Raw genomic sequence first — 16,680 nt, 5'->3', positions numbered from 1 at the left:
TCCACACAAAACATGAAACATGACATAATACAGAACATTAATGGACAAGAACAGCTCAAGGACAGAACTACATCAATTTAAAAAATTGATGAATACATAAGAATACATACACACAAACTAGCTTTGTCAAATAGGGGAGAGGCGTTGTGCCGTGAGTTGTTGCTTTATCTGTTTATGGAACCAGGTTTGCTGTTCATTTGAGAAATATGAGATGGGACAGTTCCATGCAATAATGTCTCTGATATGTATTTATTTAATTTAACTAGGCAAGTCAGTTAAGAACAAATTATTTTTTCACAATGATGGCCTACCCCGGGCAAACCCTCCCTTAACCCGGACGACGCTGGGCCAATTGTGCGCCACACTATGGGACTCCCGATCACGGCCGGTTGTGACACAGCCCGGGATCGAACCAGGGTCTGTAGTGACACCTCCAGCACTGAGATGCAGTACCTTAGACGGCTGCGCCACTAGGATACAGTATATAATACTGTATGCTTTCTTGAATTTGTTCTGGATTTGGGGATTGTGAAAAGACCCCTGGTGGCATGTATGGTGGGGTAAGCGTGTGTGTCAGAGCTGTGTGTAAGTTTACTATCCAAACAATTTGGGATTTTCAACACATTAATGTTTCTTTTAAAAAGAAGTGATGCAGTCAGTCTCTCCTCAATTCTTAGCCAAGAGAGACAAGCATGCATAGTATTTATATTAGCCCTCTGATTACAATGAAGAGCAAGACGTGCTGCTCTGTTCTGGGCCATATGCAGCTTAACCTTGCAGCACTCGACCACACGACTGGACAGTAATCAAGATAAAACAAAACTAGAGCCTGCAGGACTTGCTTTCTGGAGTGTGGTGTCAAAAAATCTGAGCATATTTTTATTATGGACAGACCTCTCCGCATCTTTACAACCATTGAATCTATATATTTTGACCATGACAGTTTACAATCTAAGGTAACACCAAGTAATTTAGTCTCCTCAACTTGTTCAACAGCCACACCATTCATTGCCAGATTCAGCTGAGGTCTAGAACTTAGGGAAGTACTTGTACCACATACAATGCTCTTAGTTTTAGAGATGTTCAGGACCAGTTTATTATTGGCCACCCATTCCAAAACAGACTGCAACTCTTTGTTAATGGTTTCAGTGACTTCATTAGGTGTGGTTGCTGATGTGTATATGAACGAATCATCAGCATACATGGACACACATGCTTTGTTTAACCTCTCTTGGGTAAGGGGCAGTATTTTCACCTCTGGATGAAAAGCGTGCCCAAAGAAAACTGCCTGTTACTCAGGCCCAGAAGCTAGGATATAATTGGTAGATTTGGATAGAAAAACACTCTAAAGTTTCTAAAACTGTTAAAATAATGTCCGTGAGTATAACAGAACTGATATGGCAGGCGAAACCCCGAGAACAAACCATCCAGGGAAAAAGAAATTGAGGTCATAGGATTTTCCAATGGGTTTCTATGGGATACCCTTATTATTAGGAATCTGATTGCAGTTCCTATGGCTTCAACTAGATGTCAACAGTCTTTAGAAATTGTTCGATGTTTTTCTTTTGAGAAATTAAGAAGTTGTCCTATTCATTGTAAGTGTCACTCCAGGTGGACTCTACTGTTTTGGTGCGCGTGAATTGGGAGCGCGCTTAACGTTGTTTTTATCCGGTATTAGAAACAGTTTATTCCGTCTTAAATTTGATAGATTATTTATGTTTTAGGGTACCTGAGGTTGGATTAGGAACGTTGTTTGAAATGTTTGGACCAAGTTTACAGGTAACTTATTAGATACTTTGTAGGCATGTTGGGCGAGTTGAAACCGGTGTATTTCTGAATCAAACGTGCCAAATAAATTGACATTTTTGGGACATAAAGAAGGACATTATCAAACAAAAGGACCATTTGTGATGTTTCTGGGACATTTTGGAGTGCCAACAGAAGAAGATCTTCAAAGGTAAGGCATTAATTATATCACTATTTCTGACTTTTGTGGCGCACCTGCCTGGTTGAAAAAAGATTTTCATGTGTTTGTATGCGTGGCGCTGTCCTCAAATAATCACATGGTTTGCTTTCGCCATGAAGCCTTTTTTAAATCTGACAGCGGCTGGATTAACAAGAAGTTAAGCTTTATTTTGATGTATAACGCATATATTTTCAAGAATGTTACATATTTGAATTTGGTATTTTTGAATTTCGCGCTCTGCAATTTCACCGGATGTTGGCCAGGTGGGACGTTACTGTCCAACCTGCCCATAAGAAGTTAATGCCAGTGGCAGGTCATTGGTAAAAATAGAAAAGAGTAGAGGGCTTAGGGGGCTGCCCTGCGGTACACCACACGTTACATGTTTGACATTAGAGAAGCTTCCATTAAAGAAAGCCCTCTAAGTTATATTAGACAGCTCTGAATCCATGATATGGCAGAGGTTGAAAAGCCATAACACATATGTTTTCTCAATAACAGGTTATGGTAAATAATATCAAAGCCTGCACTGATATTTAACAGTACAGCTCCCACAATCTTCTTATTACCAATTTCTTTCAACCAATCATGAGTCATTTGTGTCAGTGCAGTACATGTTAAGTGCCCTTCTATATAAGCATGCTGAATTTTTTCCAACAGTTTGTTAAGAGCTGAGGACAACACATTTCCTCTAGGCTCAGATTAAACATATGACAGATAGGAGTGGCTATAGAGTCAGCTACCATCCTCAGTAGCTTTCCACCTGTTTTCAATGCCAGGAGGTTTGTCATTATTGATCGATAACAATCATTTCTCCACCTCTCCCCCACTAACTTTACAAAATTAAAACTTGTAAGGATTTTCTTTCATTATTCGTTTTTTATGCATGAGTATGATGGCTCACTGTTCGTTGTTGGCATTTCCTGCCTATGTTTTCCCACTTTTCCAATGAAATAGTCATTAAAATAATTGGCAACATCAAATGGTTTTGTGATGAATAATGGAGATTTGATGAACAATGGAGTTGAATTTGTCTTTCTGCCCATAATTTCATTTATATCATTGATCTTGGCTTCATAATGAAGTTTTTTCTTCTTTTTGTTGAGTTTAGTCACATAATTTCTCAATTTGCAGAAAGTCAGATGTGCAGCCAGATTTATTTGCCACTCCTTTTGCCCCATCTCTTTCAACCATACAGTTTTTCAATTTCTCATCAATCCATGGAGCTTTAATAGTTCTAACAGTCAGTTCTTAACAGTTGCATGTTTATCAATAATTGAAAGAAGCAATTTCATAAAATTACTCAAGTGCAGTGTCTGGATGCTCCTTATTAATCACATCACAAATATTTTTACATCATCCACATAATATTTTGTATGATCTCTGATATATTATTTTAGGCCCAGCTTTTGGAACTTTGGCTTTCCTGGATATAGCCTCTATATTGTTATTACTGCATCCAATGGGTATGGATACAGCTTTAGATGTAGAACAAAGTTCAATTTAGAACAAAGAAGAACAAAGTTCTACAGTATTAGTAAAAAGGTGATGAATACATGTGGATGATCTTGTTCCTGTAGTTTTGTAAACACCCTGGTAGGTTGATTAATAACCTGATGAAGACAGCTTGTTTGTCGAAAAGTTGATTATTAGGTTACTAAATTATTGCATCTGAGCCCCTAGAGTGTGTGGCTCTCCTTTTCTTTTTCAAGTGATTAATAACCTGAACCAGATTACAGGCACTGCTCACAGTGAGAAGCTTCCTTTTCAGTGGACAGCTTGATGAAAACAAGTCAATATTCAGGTCCCCAAGAAAGTAGACCTCTCTGCTTACATCATACACTATCAAGCATTTGACACATATTATTTCGATACTGACTGTTAGCACTTGGTGGCCTATAGCAACACCCCAAAAGAAAAGGCTTTAGATGTGCCAAGGGAACCTACAACCACAACACTTCAATAACACTTGACAAAAAAATATTCTCTAAGCATTACAGGGATATGGCTCTGAATTTACACAGCAACACCTCCCCCGTAAACATTGCTGTCTATTCTATAGATGTTATATCCTTATATCATTACTGCTGTATCATCAAATGAATTATCCAAATGAGTCTCAGAAATGGCTAATATAAAAATGTTATCTGATGTTAGCAAGTTATTAATTTCATGAACCGTATTTCTAAGGCTACATACAGTGCATTCGGAAAGTATTCAAACTCATTGAACTTTTCCACATTTTCTTACATTACAGCCTTATTCTAAAATTGATTTTTTTTTAAAATTCTTCATCAATCTACACACAATACCCCATAATGACAAAGCGATTACAGGTTTTAAGAAATTTTAGCAAATAGTAAAAAAGGGAAAAAATGATTTTACATAAAAATTCAGACCCTTTGTTATTAGACTCGAAATTTAGTTAAGGTGCATCCTGTTTCTATTGATCACCATTGAGGTGTTTCTACAACTTGATTGGAGTCCACCTGTTGTGAACTCAATTGATTGGACATGATTTGGAAAGGCACACACCTGTCTATATAAGGTCCCACAGTTTTAAAAACCCACAGATTAAAAACCAAGCCATGAGTTTGAAGAAATTGTACGTAGAGATCCAAGACCGGATTGTGTCAATGCACAGATCTGGGGAAGGTTACAAAAACATTTCTTCAGCAAGAACACAGTAGCCTCCATCATTCTTAAATGTAATAAGTTTGGAACCACCAAGACTCTTCCTAGAGCTGGCCGCCCGGCCAAACTGAGGAATTGGGTTAGAAGGGCCTTGGTCAGGGAGATGACCAAGAACCCAATGGTCACTCTGACAGAGCTCCAGAGCTCCTCTGTGGAGATGGGAGAACCTTCCAGAAGGACAACCATCTCTGCAGCACTCCACCAATCAGGCCTTTATGGTAGAGTGGCCAGACGGAAGCCACTCCTCAGTAAAATGCACATGAAAGCCCACTTGGAGTTTGCCAAAAGGCACCTACAGGACTTTCAGACCATGAGAAACAAGATTCTCTGGATTGAACTTGAAATTCCCAAGATTGAACTCTTTGGCCTGAATGCCAAGCGTCACGTCTGGGGGAAACCTGGCACCATCCCTACGGTGAAGCATGGTGGTGGCAGCATCCTGCTGTGGGTATGTTTTTCAGCGGCAGGGACTGGGAGACTAGTCAGGATCGAGCGAAAGATGACCGGAGCAAAGTACAGAGAGAACCTTGCTGAAAACCTTCTCCAGAGTGCTTAGGATCTCAGACTGGGGTGAAGGTTCACCTTCCAATAGGACAACGGCCCTAAGCACACAGCCAAGACAACGCAGGAGTGGCTTCGGGACAAGTCTCTGAATGTCCTTGAGTGGCCCCGCCAGAGCCCAGACTTGAACCCAATCGAACATCTCTGGAGACACCTGAAAATAGCTGTGCACCGACACTCCTCATCCAACCTGACAGAACTTGAGAGGATCTGCAGGTGTGCCAAACTTGTAGCTTCATACCCAAGAAGACTTGAGGCTGTAATGACCGCCAAAGGTGCTTCAACAAAGTACAGAGTAAAGGGTCTGAATACTTATGTAAAAGTGACACTTCAGACACACTTTTTATAACTTTGCAAAAATGTCTAAAAACCTGTTTTTGCTTTTGCAGTTTTGTCAGACCTAAAATTGTCCATTGACTCCTAGTTGAATCAAGGTTGAATCCCTCACCTTGTTGCGTTTGAAGTAGGCACGTCGGCAGGCGGCGAAGCATTTCTCACTACAGAAGCTCTTCAGCTCGGTGCCCATACAGAGAGAGTAGCGCTTCACCCCCTCCTTCTGACACCACACACACACTATCTGCACATTCTGCACGTCTTCCACTGTGGACAGAGCCAAAGGAGAGAAACATCAACATGCGAAGTGTGATTAATGATGATGATGATGAAGATGACCATGTTAAGAGCATGTGAGTGTTCAATCAACAGCTGTATAAAATAATTGTAGGCTACATATGGTAGTGATGATGATGATGACCTGAAGACTAGGCGTTTAGCTCAGCGGGCTAGCAAGCTTTTATGATGTGCAGGAGACCCGGGTTCTAACCCAGTTGTTCACACAACGTGCTTGTGTGTGTGTGTGCGTGTGTGATGTTTGCACTACCTGCAGATGGCTTTATAAGGGGGACAATTACGGGAGCGCTCTTATGCTCCTTAGGGCTGGTCAAAGAGGAGGAGCTGGGGAAGGAAGAGGAAGTGGAAGAGGGGACGCTGGATGATTCTCTCTCTCCACTCCTCATGGCCAGTGCAGAGGTGCTGACTTTGCTGTTCAAGCTCTTGGGCTTCGGCACTGAGTTTTCTGGAAGGCACAGGATATGCATGGTCACTTTATGAGAGTCAATTTATGTTCTAACATAGGTATGGAGTGATATAAGTGACAAAATAAAATTATTCTGCATTCAATATCACTCTATATAAACAAATAATGTATATGCAGCCCAAAGGACGTTGACAAAACAAAGTCAACTTTTCATTTTTATTTAACCTTTATTTAACTAGGCCAGCCAGTTAAGAACAAATTCTTATTTACAATGACGGCCTACCAAAAGGCAAAAGATTAAAAAATAAAAAATAAATAAAAAGATATATGACAAAACACACATCAAGAGAGACAACACAACACTAGATAAAGAGAGACCGAAGACAACAATAGCACTGAACATTTTAGAAAGAGAAAAATCCAGCCATACAGGTTTACTGTAGGGATAATAAGTGAAACATAAGAATGGTGAATTAAGGAAGGGTGAATTAAGTTGCAAGTATGTCTAGCAAATGTTTAAAGTGATTATATGTCTGGATTGAACAACCTGTATGCTCTGTTATTGGGTTACCCGTGAATTCTGTCTGACCTCTGTTAACTATGCTACCTGTGTTGTAGATACCTGGGCCTTGTTCAGTTGGCAGAAACATTTTGAAAGGGAGTGAAACGGGAAGATACTACCTGAACTAATGATCTTGGGTCGTGTTCAGTAGGCAGAAATCATTTTGAAACGGTAAGGGGCCACCTGAACTTGTTCAACTAAAACACAGATTTCCACTATCTGTTGCAAAACGTTTTGCTACGATGTGCCCTACTGAACGGGACCCTCGCCTTTTCTCACCTTTAAGGACGGAGACATGCTGCTGGCGTCTCTCTCGGTTGGGGTAATTCCGTATCTCGGTTGCCTCGTTGTCCCTGAGCTCCACCTTGTCATAGCCGTACCAGCCTAGTAGCTCATTCATGGTGCTCTCTGCAAACGTCTAGAGGGAGAAAAGGAAAATAAATCACTGAGCAACATTATAGGTTATGTCAGTCAGGTGACATGGCGGGAGACGGGGCAACTGAAACACTGCATGCTAATGCTAAGCCAATATGAACTTCAGTTTTGAGTGACCTTACAGCTGAGGTTTGTGAGTGGAACTTTTTCATCCCACTCTTTAAATGTAACCAGAGCTTCCACTCCTGAATCAATGTGCTGGATTATTTTGACTTCCAGACCAGCCCTGCCTGGATGAAATGAATAGGGGAACACAGAGGCGTACAGTATGACTCTTTTTCCATGATGTATTCCAGTTTGTTTACTCTTGCTAAATCAGAGACGGAAAAGTTTTTCAACCTAATACTATTGTGAAATCTATGAATCATCATTTGTTTATCTCTTTCAATTGAGGGGAAAAAAGAGACACAGAGAAGAAAAAAAGTGTTGGGTTGAGAAGTGAACGTCCAGGCTTTTTATTTTTTTATTAAGACCATGTTTTAAAAAACAGCTCAAAGGTCTCGCCCTGTCTCTTCATCCGCCCACCTCTCCGCCTCTGTGGCTTTGGGGGCGAGCGGGGATTGGAGCAGAAACACGATCTGGAATGGGCAGAAATCAGAGCGGGACACCCTACACCGCCTCTAGGTCCCATGGTTCTGGGAAATGACCCGCTCCTCTCCCCTCAACTCTCCCGAGCGTCCAGCACTCTCCAGTCCCTCTCTGTGTGTCCCCTCCCTCCTCTCCCCTGCCCTCTCCTCTCTCTGCCTCTCCTTGGCCCCCTCCGCCCGGCACCTTCCAGCCCTGATACCCGACACTGCACTCTCGGGTTTCAACCTTTTCCAGCGTGGACAGCTTGCCTGTGGGAGTGTTGTACTAGGCCTGTAGTACTGACTGCACATTCTTTTCCCCTGCTTTCCTCACACTGACTGACCTCTGCTCCGGACCAGGGCCTCAAAGAAATGGAGCTCTGTGTGTATGTGTGTTTTTCTGTCTATCTGTGTGTGTGTGTGTGTGTGTGTGTGTGTGTGTGTGTGTGTGTGTGTGTGTGTGTGTGTGTGTGTGTGTGTGTGTGTGTGTGTGTGTGTGTGTGTGTGTGTGTGTGTGTGTGTGTGTGCGCACAGAGGTATCATATCCAGCTAAATATGCCTAATGATGATTAGTCAAGTATTTGGTGTCCGTGCTGTGCTACGGTCTGACGTGGAGGGAGTGGGTCAGACTATGGTGTTGAAATAGATCCTTTAGCTGACACAACGCTGGACAGGACCGGACCGGATCAGCCCGCAGACAGAATGCCCCAGAAACAACTGTGTCTGTCTATCTTTTTGTCTGTCCGTCTTTCTTTCTTTCTTTCCCTCCCCTTTCTCTATTTCATAATGCGACCCTTATACAACTGGCCTTCAAGTCCAACAGCCCCAGTTCATTACCGCGCATAACCCAAGGCCTATACTGTAGATCCAGTACAGATCCAATGTCTGAGAATCACAAAGTAGTAGTCTGTCAGTGCTGCCTGCCATGGGACTAGCCCAGTCTACATCAATGATTACATCAGGGCAAGTCCTCCTATATTACAATTAAGTGTTGTTTTGTCTCACTATTTTCTCATTAGGCAGAGACAGGCGTCTTTTCTTTCCCCTCCCCGTCTTTTCTTTCCCCTCCCCGTGCTTTACTTCACACAATGTTGTTTTTGTTTCTTCTTGGCAGTTCAGACAAACATCTGCTTTGTGAGAGTGACAAGCCATATCCCAAACCACAGAGAGAGCCCCAGCCAAAGGCAACAACCCAGGGCCGACCCCCAGATCCAGCCCAGATCCAGGCCAGGCTGACTTACATCAAGCACGGATAGCATTTCGCATGTTTTGATTAAAATTAGTTAAGTTGTAATTCTACACCCCTCCCTGCATATCAAAGCTACAATCCAAACCACTCACGCAAAAGACCACATTTCTTCTCTCACGAAAAGACCAGAATAAAAACCCAAACTCCTTCTTTATTTTTTGTCCTATGGAGGGGGAGCTCATGGATATTCCTTACCTTTTACTCACAAGTCTCAAATGTCCTAAGCGGAGAGTCTCAAGTGACCAGTGTTACTCAGTATGTTTGGCCAAATGCCTTCCATTTTATAAAGTTAGATTGTAATAGACTATCCTACTACAACAAGTACGTGCACAGCCGAAGCGGGGAAGAAGTTATGTGTTCTTGCCGTCTGGCTGGTGACGCACATCTGGAACACCACTGGACATTGCGCGCGGCCACAGATGAACTGACATGGCGTCACTAAAGAAGGGCTACAATTCCGTGTGCACGATATCAAATAGCCTATTGGATAACATAAGATTGACACTTTAATTAAACACACACTTTTCTATCCCCCCGGAAAAGAACATTTCCCGACAGTTGGTTTATTATGGCAAGGCCAGGTAATCTAATATAGCTGTCTTATTTCACCAATATGGGACTAATGTTACACAATTGTTTTATCACTTTTATTTCGTCAGTATTCAATAATATAATGGCATTAAATTATAAAACAACTTTAAAGGGAGGTGCGCTAATCATTTCACTGAAATAAATCAAAGTTTGCGTCGCTTCTGTGCCTCTTCAACTGTAATTTTTACGCACAGCGCTCTCTCCCACTGTCTCAATAGTCCCAAACTGCCCTTGAAAGAATTCACAAACGGAACAACGAAAAAAGAAAAGCAGCCAAAACACTTCCTCTCACCTTCATCTCTTGGTTGATCTCTCTCTTGACGGGATGCGCAGGTTTCCTACTGCGTTTATTTTCCGGTGGTCTCCCTTTTTCCATCTCTGGCATAGTTCTGACTGGCTCCGTGTCACTTCTTTGGCGGGCTTCACTCGGGTCTAGTCGAGGTGCGGCGTCAGAGAGCGAAAGCTGTCACTCTCGGTGACAGCGGCTGTCATGCCCAGACGTTTGCGTCCGTCATCTGAGGGCTCCTTCCATTGACTCTCCACTGAACATGCGTGTTGGGCGCTGTGGCCTGCTGCTGCCGTGGTACCGCCGCCAACGAACAATCCCCTCTCTCTGTCCCGGAGAGCAAGGAGGGGCTTCCGGGCTGTAACCCAACACCGGGCGCCCACCCCTCAACAGATACATTTCATTAGGAATGCAAGGACTGTGTATTATCTGCGGGGAGCACACTACCAACACTGTCTGTTATATTCCAGTCTTTAAATAAATAGATTAAAAGTCAGTTTGGGCAAATGATACCCATACATAATGTTTGTGGCTTTCTCAAATGACATCTGTTCGATCAAAGAGAGAGATAGCGAGAGGACACATAGCAGCCTTGGACAGGGACAATGGAAAGTAGCCTGCAACCCACTATTATTTTATTGTCGGTGATACCACACACTTGTTAGTGGCTATGGTCAAGAGGAACACCTACTTGATGTGTCTTATAATGATGTGCCTGCTCTGCTGAAATCCCTATTCAATGAATGTTTAACACGATATTTTCAGGATGGCACAGTTGGACCTGCTAGGGCCTCATTTAGGTGAGACCACATAGGCCTATGCCACTGAGAAGTGTCTTTTTTATTTTTATTTACCTTTATTTAATGACGGCCTACCCCGGCCAAACACTACCCTAGGCCAAACATTACCCTAACCCAGATGACGCTGGGCCAATTGTGCACCACCCTATGGGACTCCTGATCACACCCAGTTGTGATACAGCCCGGGATCGAACCAGGGTTTTTAGTGACGCCTCTAGCACTGTGATGCAGTGCCTTAGACCTCTGCGCTACTCGGGAGCAACATTTCACGTCTCTAACAACTCTGTGTGTCTGATTTGCTGATCTCCCTCTCTCTCTCTCTCTTTGCATTCCTCTCTCTCTCCCTCACTCTCTGATCTTTATTTACCGTTTTCACTCTCCTCCCTCTGTGACTATATGGACCTCAGACAGACAAACGGACAGACAGGACAAGACAGGAAGAGGGGTGTTACACAACCCCTCTTCCATTTCCCTTCGGCCCCCTCTGCCCTGCTCTGTTTCGAGGAACCCTGGGACCACAGCTCATGTAAACAGAAACCTGATCCCGGTGCACTGGCTCAGGTTGCGCTCCCCTCGTAGACCCGCTGGCCACTGGTGATACGAGATCCGCCTGGGCTTTGGGAACGGGGCTTATCAGATGCCTTCCAAAAGGCCCCCTCTCTTCCCGTCTCAGAGCACATCTGGTGCCTCTGCAGGGAGCACAGGCAGCGAAGGGAACGCTGTCCCTTGGGTTCCCTCTGTAGGGGACCCAGACCCAAGACTTAAGACGGTATTTATAGGCCTAAAGTTACAATCCCCACATCTGAATCCAATCATAAGAAGGGCAATTTGGTGTACCCTTAATGTATCATTAGTTGCATTACTGTCCATAGAGTAATGAGTATAGTGTATTGTCCCTGCCAATTTAGAAAATTATCGAGAACGTTTGTGAGGTACAAACAGGTTCCCCCATAAGTTCACAATGGGCGGTTATATAAGGTCTTTGATTTTGCGATACTTTGACTTGCCACCAGAGGGCGATATTACCCTGTTTTCTGTTGAGGCAAATTGGCTTACCATTTGGATGCTTGTTTAGCCTATGGAGTCACGCTTCGAGCACACCGACAGTGTTTGCATTTCGGTACACCATCATTACATTCATTTACAATGAAACGCTGCATTTCCCTTGCAGCATTGCGTTGCAAAGGCAGTTTCAGTGCGTTCGGTGTGGTGCATACTTTGGATTTATCGACCGTATGCGTCAAACTGTATGCGTAGACGGCTTAACAGAAGAGGTATCAGAATGTGAATGTTGTACTTTTGTTGCATACATAAAAACCAAAGACGCAGGTAGCCTAATATAATTCACATAGGACCACAAATAGGTTAATTACCAACTGTAGCCAGGAGATGTCACTGTTGGTCAAAAGTAATATCGCGTTCAGTAAGACACAAGGGTTTGGAACGTCCAGATATAAATATACGATGTAGGCTAGAACAAACATGACTCTGGCATGTAAAATAATCAGCTCTATTCCTGGAATTTCTAACTGCAACATTCAACAATATTTGGCAACTTTATGTGGCTTCATTTGGATGTTAAAATCTGATAATACCTGAATAGAAGTTGGCCCGTGTAGCAGGCCTTTCCATCCAATGGCACCATATAATGGGTTTAATAGCCATATTTTGTTTGGTTGTAGTCCAACGAATGCTTCCGAATTTTGCCTTCCCGCTGATGACACATACTCTAATTAAATCATCTATTAAAATACATGTATGAAATATATACAATCCATGTGGATTTTAACGAGGCATATGTTCAATATAAAAACAAATATGTGTATCACATGCTTTTACAGTAGGCTACATTGTTATTTTGTTTACAGGTTGTTTGTGTATGTGACCAAGTTTCAACGTCACACGTCAGTCATGATGCTGGTATAAAACGTTGGTCCGACTATTTCAGTGATCACATTTTCAGAGGGACTGTGGCTGCGCTTGAAGTTGTGGCCAGATCATCATCAGGATGTCAAAAATGATAGTTGTTCATCTCGGAGTGATTGTCTTCGCCCTATGTTTATCGACACAGGTATGACAAATACATGTATTATTCATATTAATAAGAAAAATACGTTTTTTTTTTTTAATTAAGTAATTCGCTTTTCATTTGCTTGCGGTATTTTTGTGGTAGGCTATTAATTCGAAAGCTTATAATACATTGTTTTTGATTAGGTTTTATATTGCTTCGGTAGACAGGACTTAAAGTAGCCTAATAGCCCAGTAGGGTATTCGTTACTTCTCATCTATAGGCCTAAGCATATAAATTATATAATCTCGGTGTCTTTTCTGCAATTATCCCACATTTCTTTCTTGTATCACTTTGTTATAAAAACACTTAGGCGAATTAATTATTTAAACCCACGCTACACCTGAGTCTTTCCAAGGGTTAGAGTTTATTTCAGTGCCGCGCGCTAAAACGGAACCTGAAACGGGTAGCAAAGACCAACAGTTTGCGCGTCTGCTTTTGGACTATCATTCTCTCTTTGTATGGTGTTACTGGCCAATGTGATACCTGGTTGTAAAAAATATATACATTTTCCTAATTATTGCGTTTTATTTGCTATTTTATTTTTCCATTCCATGGAAATGTGCTTGGCTTGGATAGGCAACTGATATTTGGTCTAATCCAGGAGTTTTCTGTGGGATTTGACATGAAAAGTTGGACTACAAAATTGTAGTGCACAACTTCTGAGAATATGTTTCTGAGCTTGGTGAGAGCATGGTTGAACTGTGGTTATTTAGCATACAACCTTCCCACAACTTTCTGGGAATTGTGCAGTATAGTTGCCTGGCTTTGGAACATTCTCAGCACATTTAAGGAACTTGACAACATTCTTTTCTTGGTGTTTCATTACTTTAACAGAACGTTTCCTGAAAGTTCAAACATAGTTACATTAATTTCAATTTTGGTTACGTTCCAGGAACGTTCTCCAACTGTTTGACCATTAGGAATGTTGTCAATGTTAAGAGAACTTTAAGAAACACCTTTCTGTGTGAATTTCAGTACTTCAGCATAGTGTTTCCTCGTGGTTCTATTTAATGTCATGTTCTCAATTGTTCCGAGAACATTAAGATTCCTTTCCATAAAAACCAACATTAGTAACCATCAGAAAACATTCGTAGAATGTAATTTAAAAACATATACATTCCGTTCTCAGCATCCACAAGTCTATCTGCTATCATGTGAAGTTTGTTCAGGTGTTGGCCACTCACACTAACTGGCGCTAGCTCCATCCTGGTGGCGGCATGATCTAATTCCATGGATAGAAAACAGAAGATTATAGGTTATAGAATCTCACTGAGGCTATGTCACAAAAGTGTTTGCATGATCAATGCCTAAGGAAATTACACTTTCATGTGTCCTATCTGTGCTTTGAGGTAAACAAAAAATCACCTAAAATAAGCTAGCAGTGTTAAGTCTTCAAACAATCAGGGAAAGTTAAGGAAGTTATTCAAAAACCTGTAAATTCTATTCTGAGTGTTAATAAAACTTTCATGGAACCACAGTAAATTGTTCTCAGAACCTCACTCCAACCTAAAAATAAATGTTCCCAGAACAGGCAATTTTCACTTGTTCTCAGAACATAAACAAAATAAGTTCACTTTTTACTGGTCAGGATAAAAAATGTGAAACCAGAAACATGCATTCCCATAACGTCTAAGGAACCATATGTGCTAGCTGGGATAATTACTTTCCCCAAACCTTAATGGCCATTTCATTGTAATATCTACATCGCAATCCATTGTTTAACACGCTTGGCCTAGAATATCCATGCCACTATAGCTGGTGTTCAACCTATTGTGTGCTAGTTTTTCACAGCCAGCCTCCCGCACCACACATTTCACAAGTCCTCTAGACATTACATCATATTGAAGATGTCCGCTTTGGCTGAAATGTGCTTTGTCATGGATCAATGAGGAATTGTCCCAATTCTGTAGAATTACGTTTGAGTTTCCGCTTAACCAAGCCTCTTCCTGGTTGCCTGCAGGTGGTCTCCCAAAACACAACAGGATCCACATGGGTTAACGCGACCAGTGCGGGCTCCAGCGTCAACTCCACCACCATGGCCACAGACACGTACAGCAGCTCGGCCAACTCCACCTCCCCTACCGGAGCGGGCGTGTCACTGCAGTCCGGCCCCTTCTGTCTCCTGCTCCCCATCGTCATGGCGACCTCCCTCCTGCACCACTACTGTTGAACCCTCGATCCACCGCCCTATTACCACAACCACCACCACTCCCCTCAACCGCACTGAACAGAGACCACTAGGCTTACATCTAAGATTTCGCCCCACCCACTCATTCGCCCAAAAGAAAGAAAATCCTAGTGCTGCCATTTTTCTCCGAAGGGGGGGGGTGTAACGTCAGTTGAAGAGGAAGCTGCCACCATCACCCCCCCCCCCCCCCCTTTTCAAATCACTTATGGAGAATCAAAGGAATGGCACTCTTCAACATGGCTTCCTGCTCCAGCACTATACTCCGCCATCCCTCAAGACCTGCGTTTCCATAGCAACTCCATCAAAAAATCCTGGTTATCAGTCTGTGGCATGCTGGGGGATGTAGGCCTGGAGGACGCAGGTGGTTGTCATGTCACATGTCTCTCAAAATGTGGACCACTTTGGTGTACAGCAGTTCTAATCGTAGTTTTTAATTATACCTAGGAAAATAATCTGAAATGTGTTTTGTATGTGCCCAAAGTGAAGGTTGTGCATAGGAGATTATTAATAAAGAAATTCAAACCTCTTTTAATAAAAATATTTTAAATGGGGTTTTCACGATTTGGTGCTTTTTAGTTTGTGTTATTGGCAATGTACCAGAATATGTTGTATGTGAAGAGAATAACTTTGACACTGGACTTGAGTCTGTATGCGTAGTGATTTCTAAAGATTTTCTGGTCTTTTTCAAGGAGGATATAACTGGCATATCTCCCTTTCAATGCCTGGGTTGGTCATAACAAAATGACTGTACTGTAACCACGTGGGAAAGGATGACACATGTATATTCCCCTTTATAGTTTATATTTTGTATAAATGGCAATGTTAGTTTTTGTTAGCTCTTCCGAATCAATGGTACGGAATAACAATGTACAATAAATTATAATAAATTACATTTTGTGTCCTCCTTGGATTACTGTTTGTTGGTTGATGCTTAACTGGGTCACTGGGTTCAATGAGTTGGTATTTTGAAGAGTCTCTATTTAGGAACCCCTTTTGGAGGGCAAAAGTTCCATGTAGCTTCTAACTTCTGTAAACTCTTTTTAATTTCAAACTACCAAATCTTGTTTTAAGACTTCTGGCGTGTTCATTGCTCCAGCCCTCAAACACTCTTCTAGGTCTGTCACCTCTACTTTGATCCATCATCTCTCGCAATCAATCTCGGTCCATTACCTCCTAATGTAGTTTTCTATAGGGGTCCAACAGCAGCAGACAGATTCATTATTGAGCTGCCACTTGGTCTAGACGGCAACTGCTGAGCTGGCTGCATGGGCCTGAGCTAGACTCTGCATTCTATGATGCCCCCTCGATCTCTAGTCCAGTGACACACACTACAAAATCGTTACGACCATGTTCTCTAGATGTCCGTTTTTGACTGGGGTCCTAAGAATGCCGCATATATCACTTTTTAACCCTAGGGCACTGACTTTTTTTATGCACTTGCCAAGAGTTGGAGAGGGTCCCCCAAAGGTATATTATTTACTAATTGATTAGGTAATGAGATGCTTTCCGAAGTCTACCTGTCACGTTCGTCGTCCTCCTCGTCTGAGGAGGAGTAGTTGGAAGGATCGGAGGACCAAAATGCAGCGTGGTATGTGTTCATCATGAACTTAATAAACAGAGAACACTGAACAAACTATACAAAACAATAAACGAACAAGAAGCTATATAAGAAATGTGC

The 16,680-nt window shown here is 42.2% G+C and overlaps 1 protein-coding gene and 1 long non-coding RNA gene across 2 annotated transcripts in view; one reads left to right on the top strand and one right to left on the bottom strand.

The window, feature by feature from the left end:
• Positions 1-10,259, bottom strand: part of LOC139583159 (sine oculis-binding protein homolog) — a 28,049-nt gene extending 17,790 nt beyond the window's left edge. The window contains exons 1-4 of the mRNA XM_071413958.1: positions 9,950-10,259; positions 7,096-7,234; positions 6,099-6,293; positions 5,667-5,818 (exon numbers count right to left, since the gene is read on the bottom strand). Of these exons, the coding sequence (XP_071270059.1) occupies positions 5,667-5,818; positions 6,099-6,293; positions 7,096-7,234; positions 9,950-10,042 (579 nt within the window). The 5' untranslated portion in view covers positions 10,043-10,259. The remainder of the gene's footprint in view (positions 1-5,666; positions 5,819-6,098; positions 6,294-7,095; positions 7,235-9,949) is intronic.
• Positions 10,260-12,692: 2,433 nt separating this feature from the next.
• On the top strand, positions 12,693-15,894 carry LOC139583158 (uncharacterized). Its single transcript, XR_011676497.1, has 2 exons — positions 12,693-12,814; positions 14,775-15,894. It is a non-coding gene; the product is annotated as an uncharacterized lncRNA (long non-coding RNA).
• The last annotated feature ends 786 nt before the right edge of the window (positions 15,895-16,680 follow it).

Source organism: Salvelinus alpinus, chromosome 8 (genome assembly GCF_045679555.1).
Source record: "Salvelinus alpinus chromosome 8, SLU_Salpinus.1, whole genome shotgun sequence".
Lineage (NCBI taxonomy): Eukaryota > Metazoa > Chordata > Actinopteri > Salmoniformes > Salmonidae > Salvelinus > Salvelinus alpinus.
Note: the sequence above shows the minus strand (reverse complement) of the source record. Positions and strands in the feature narration are given on the sequence as shown.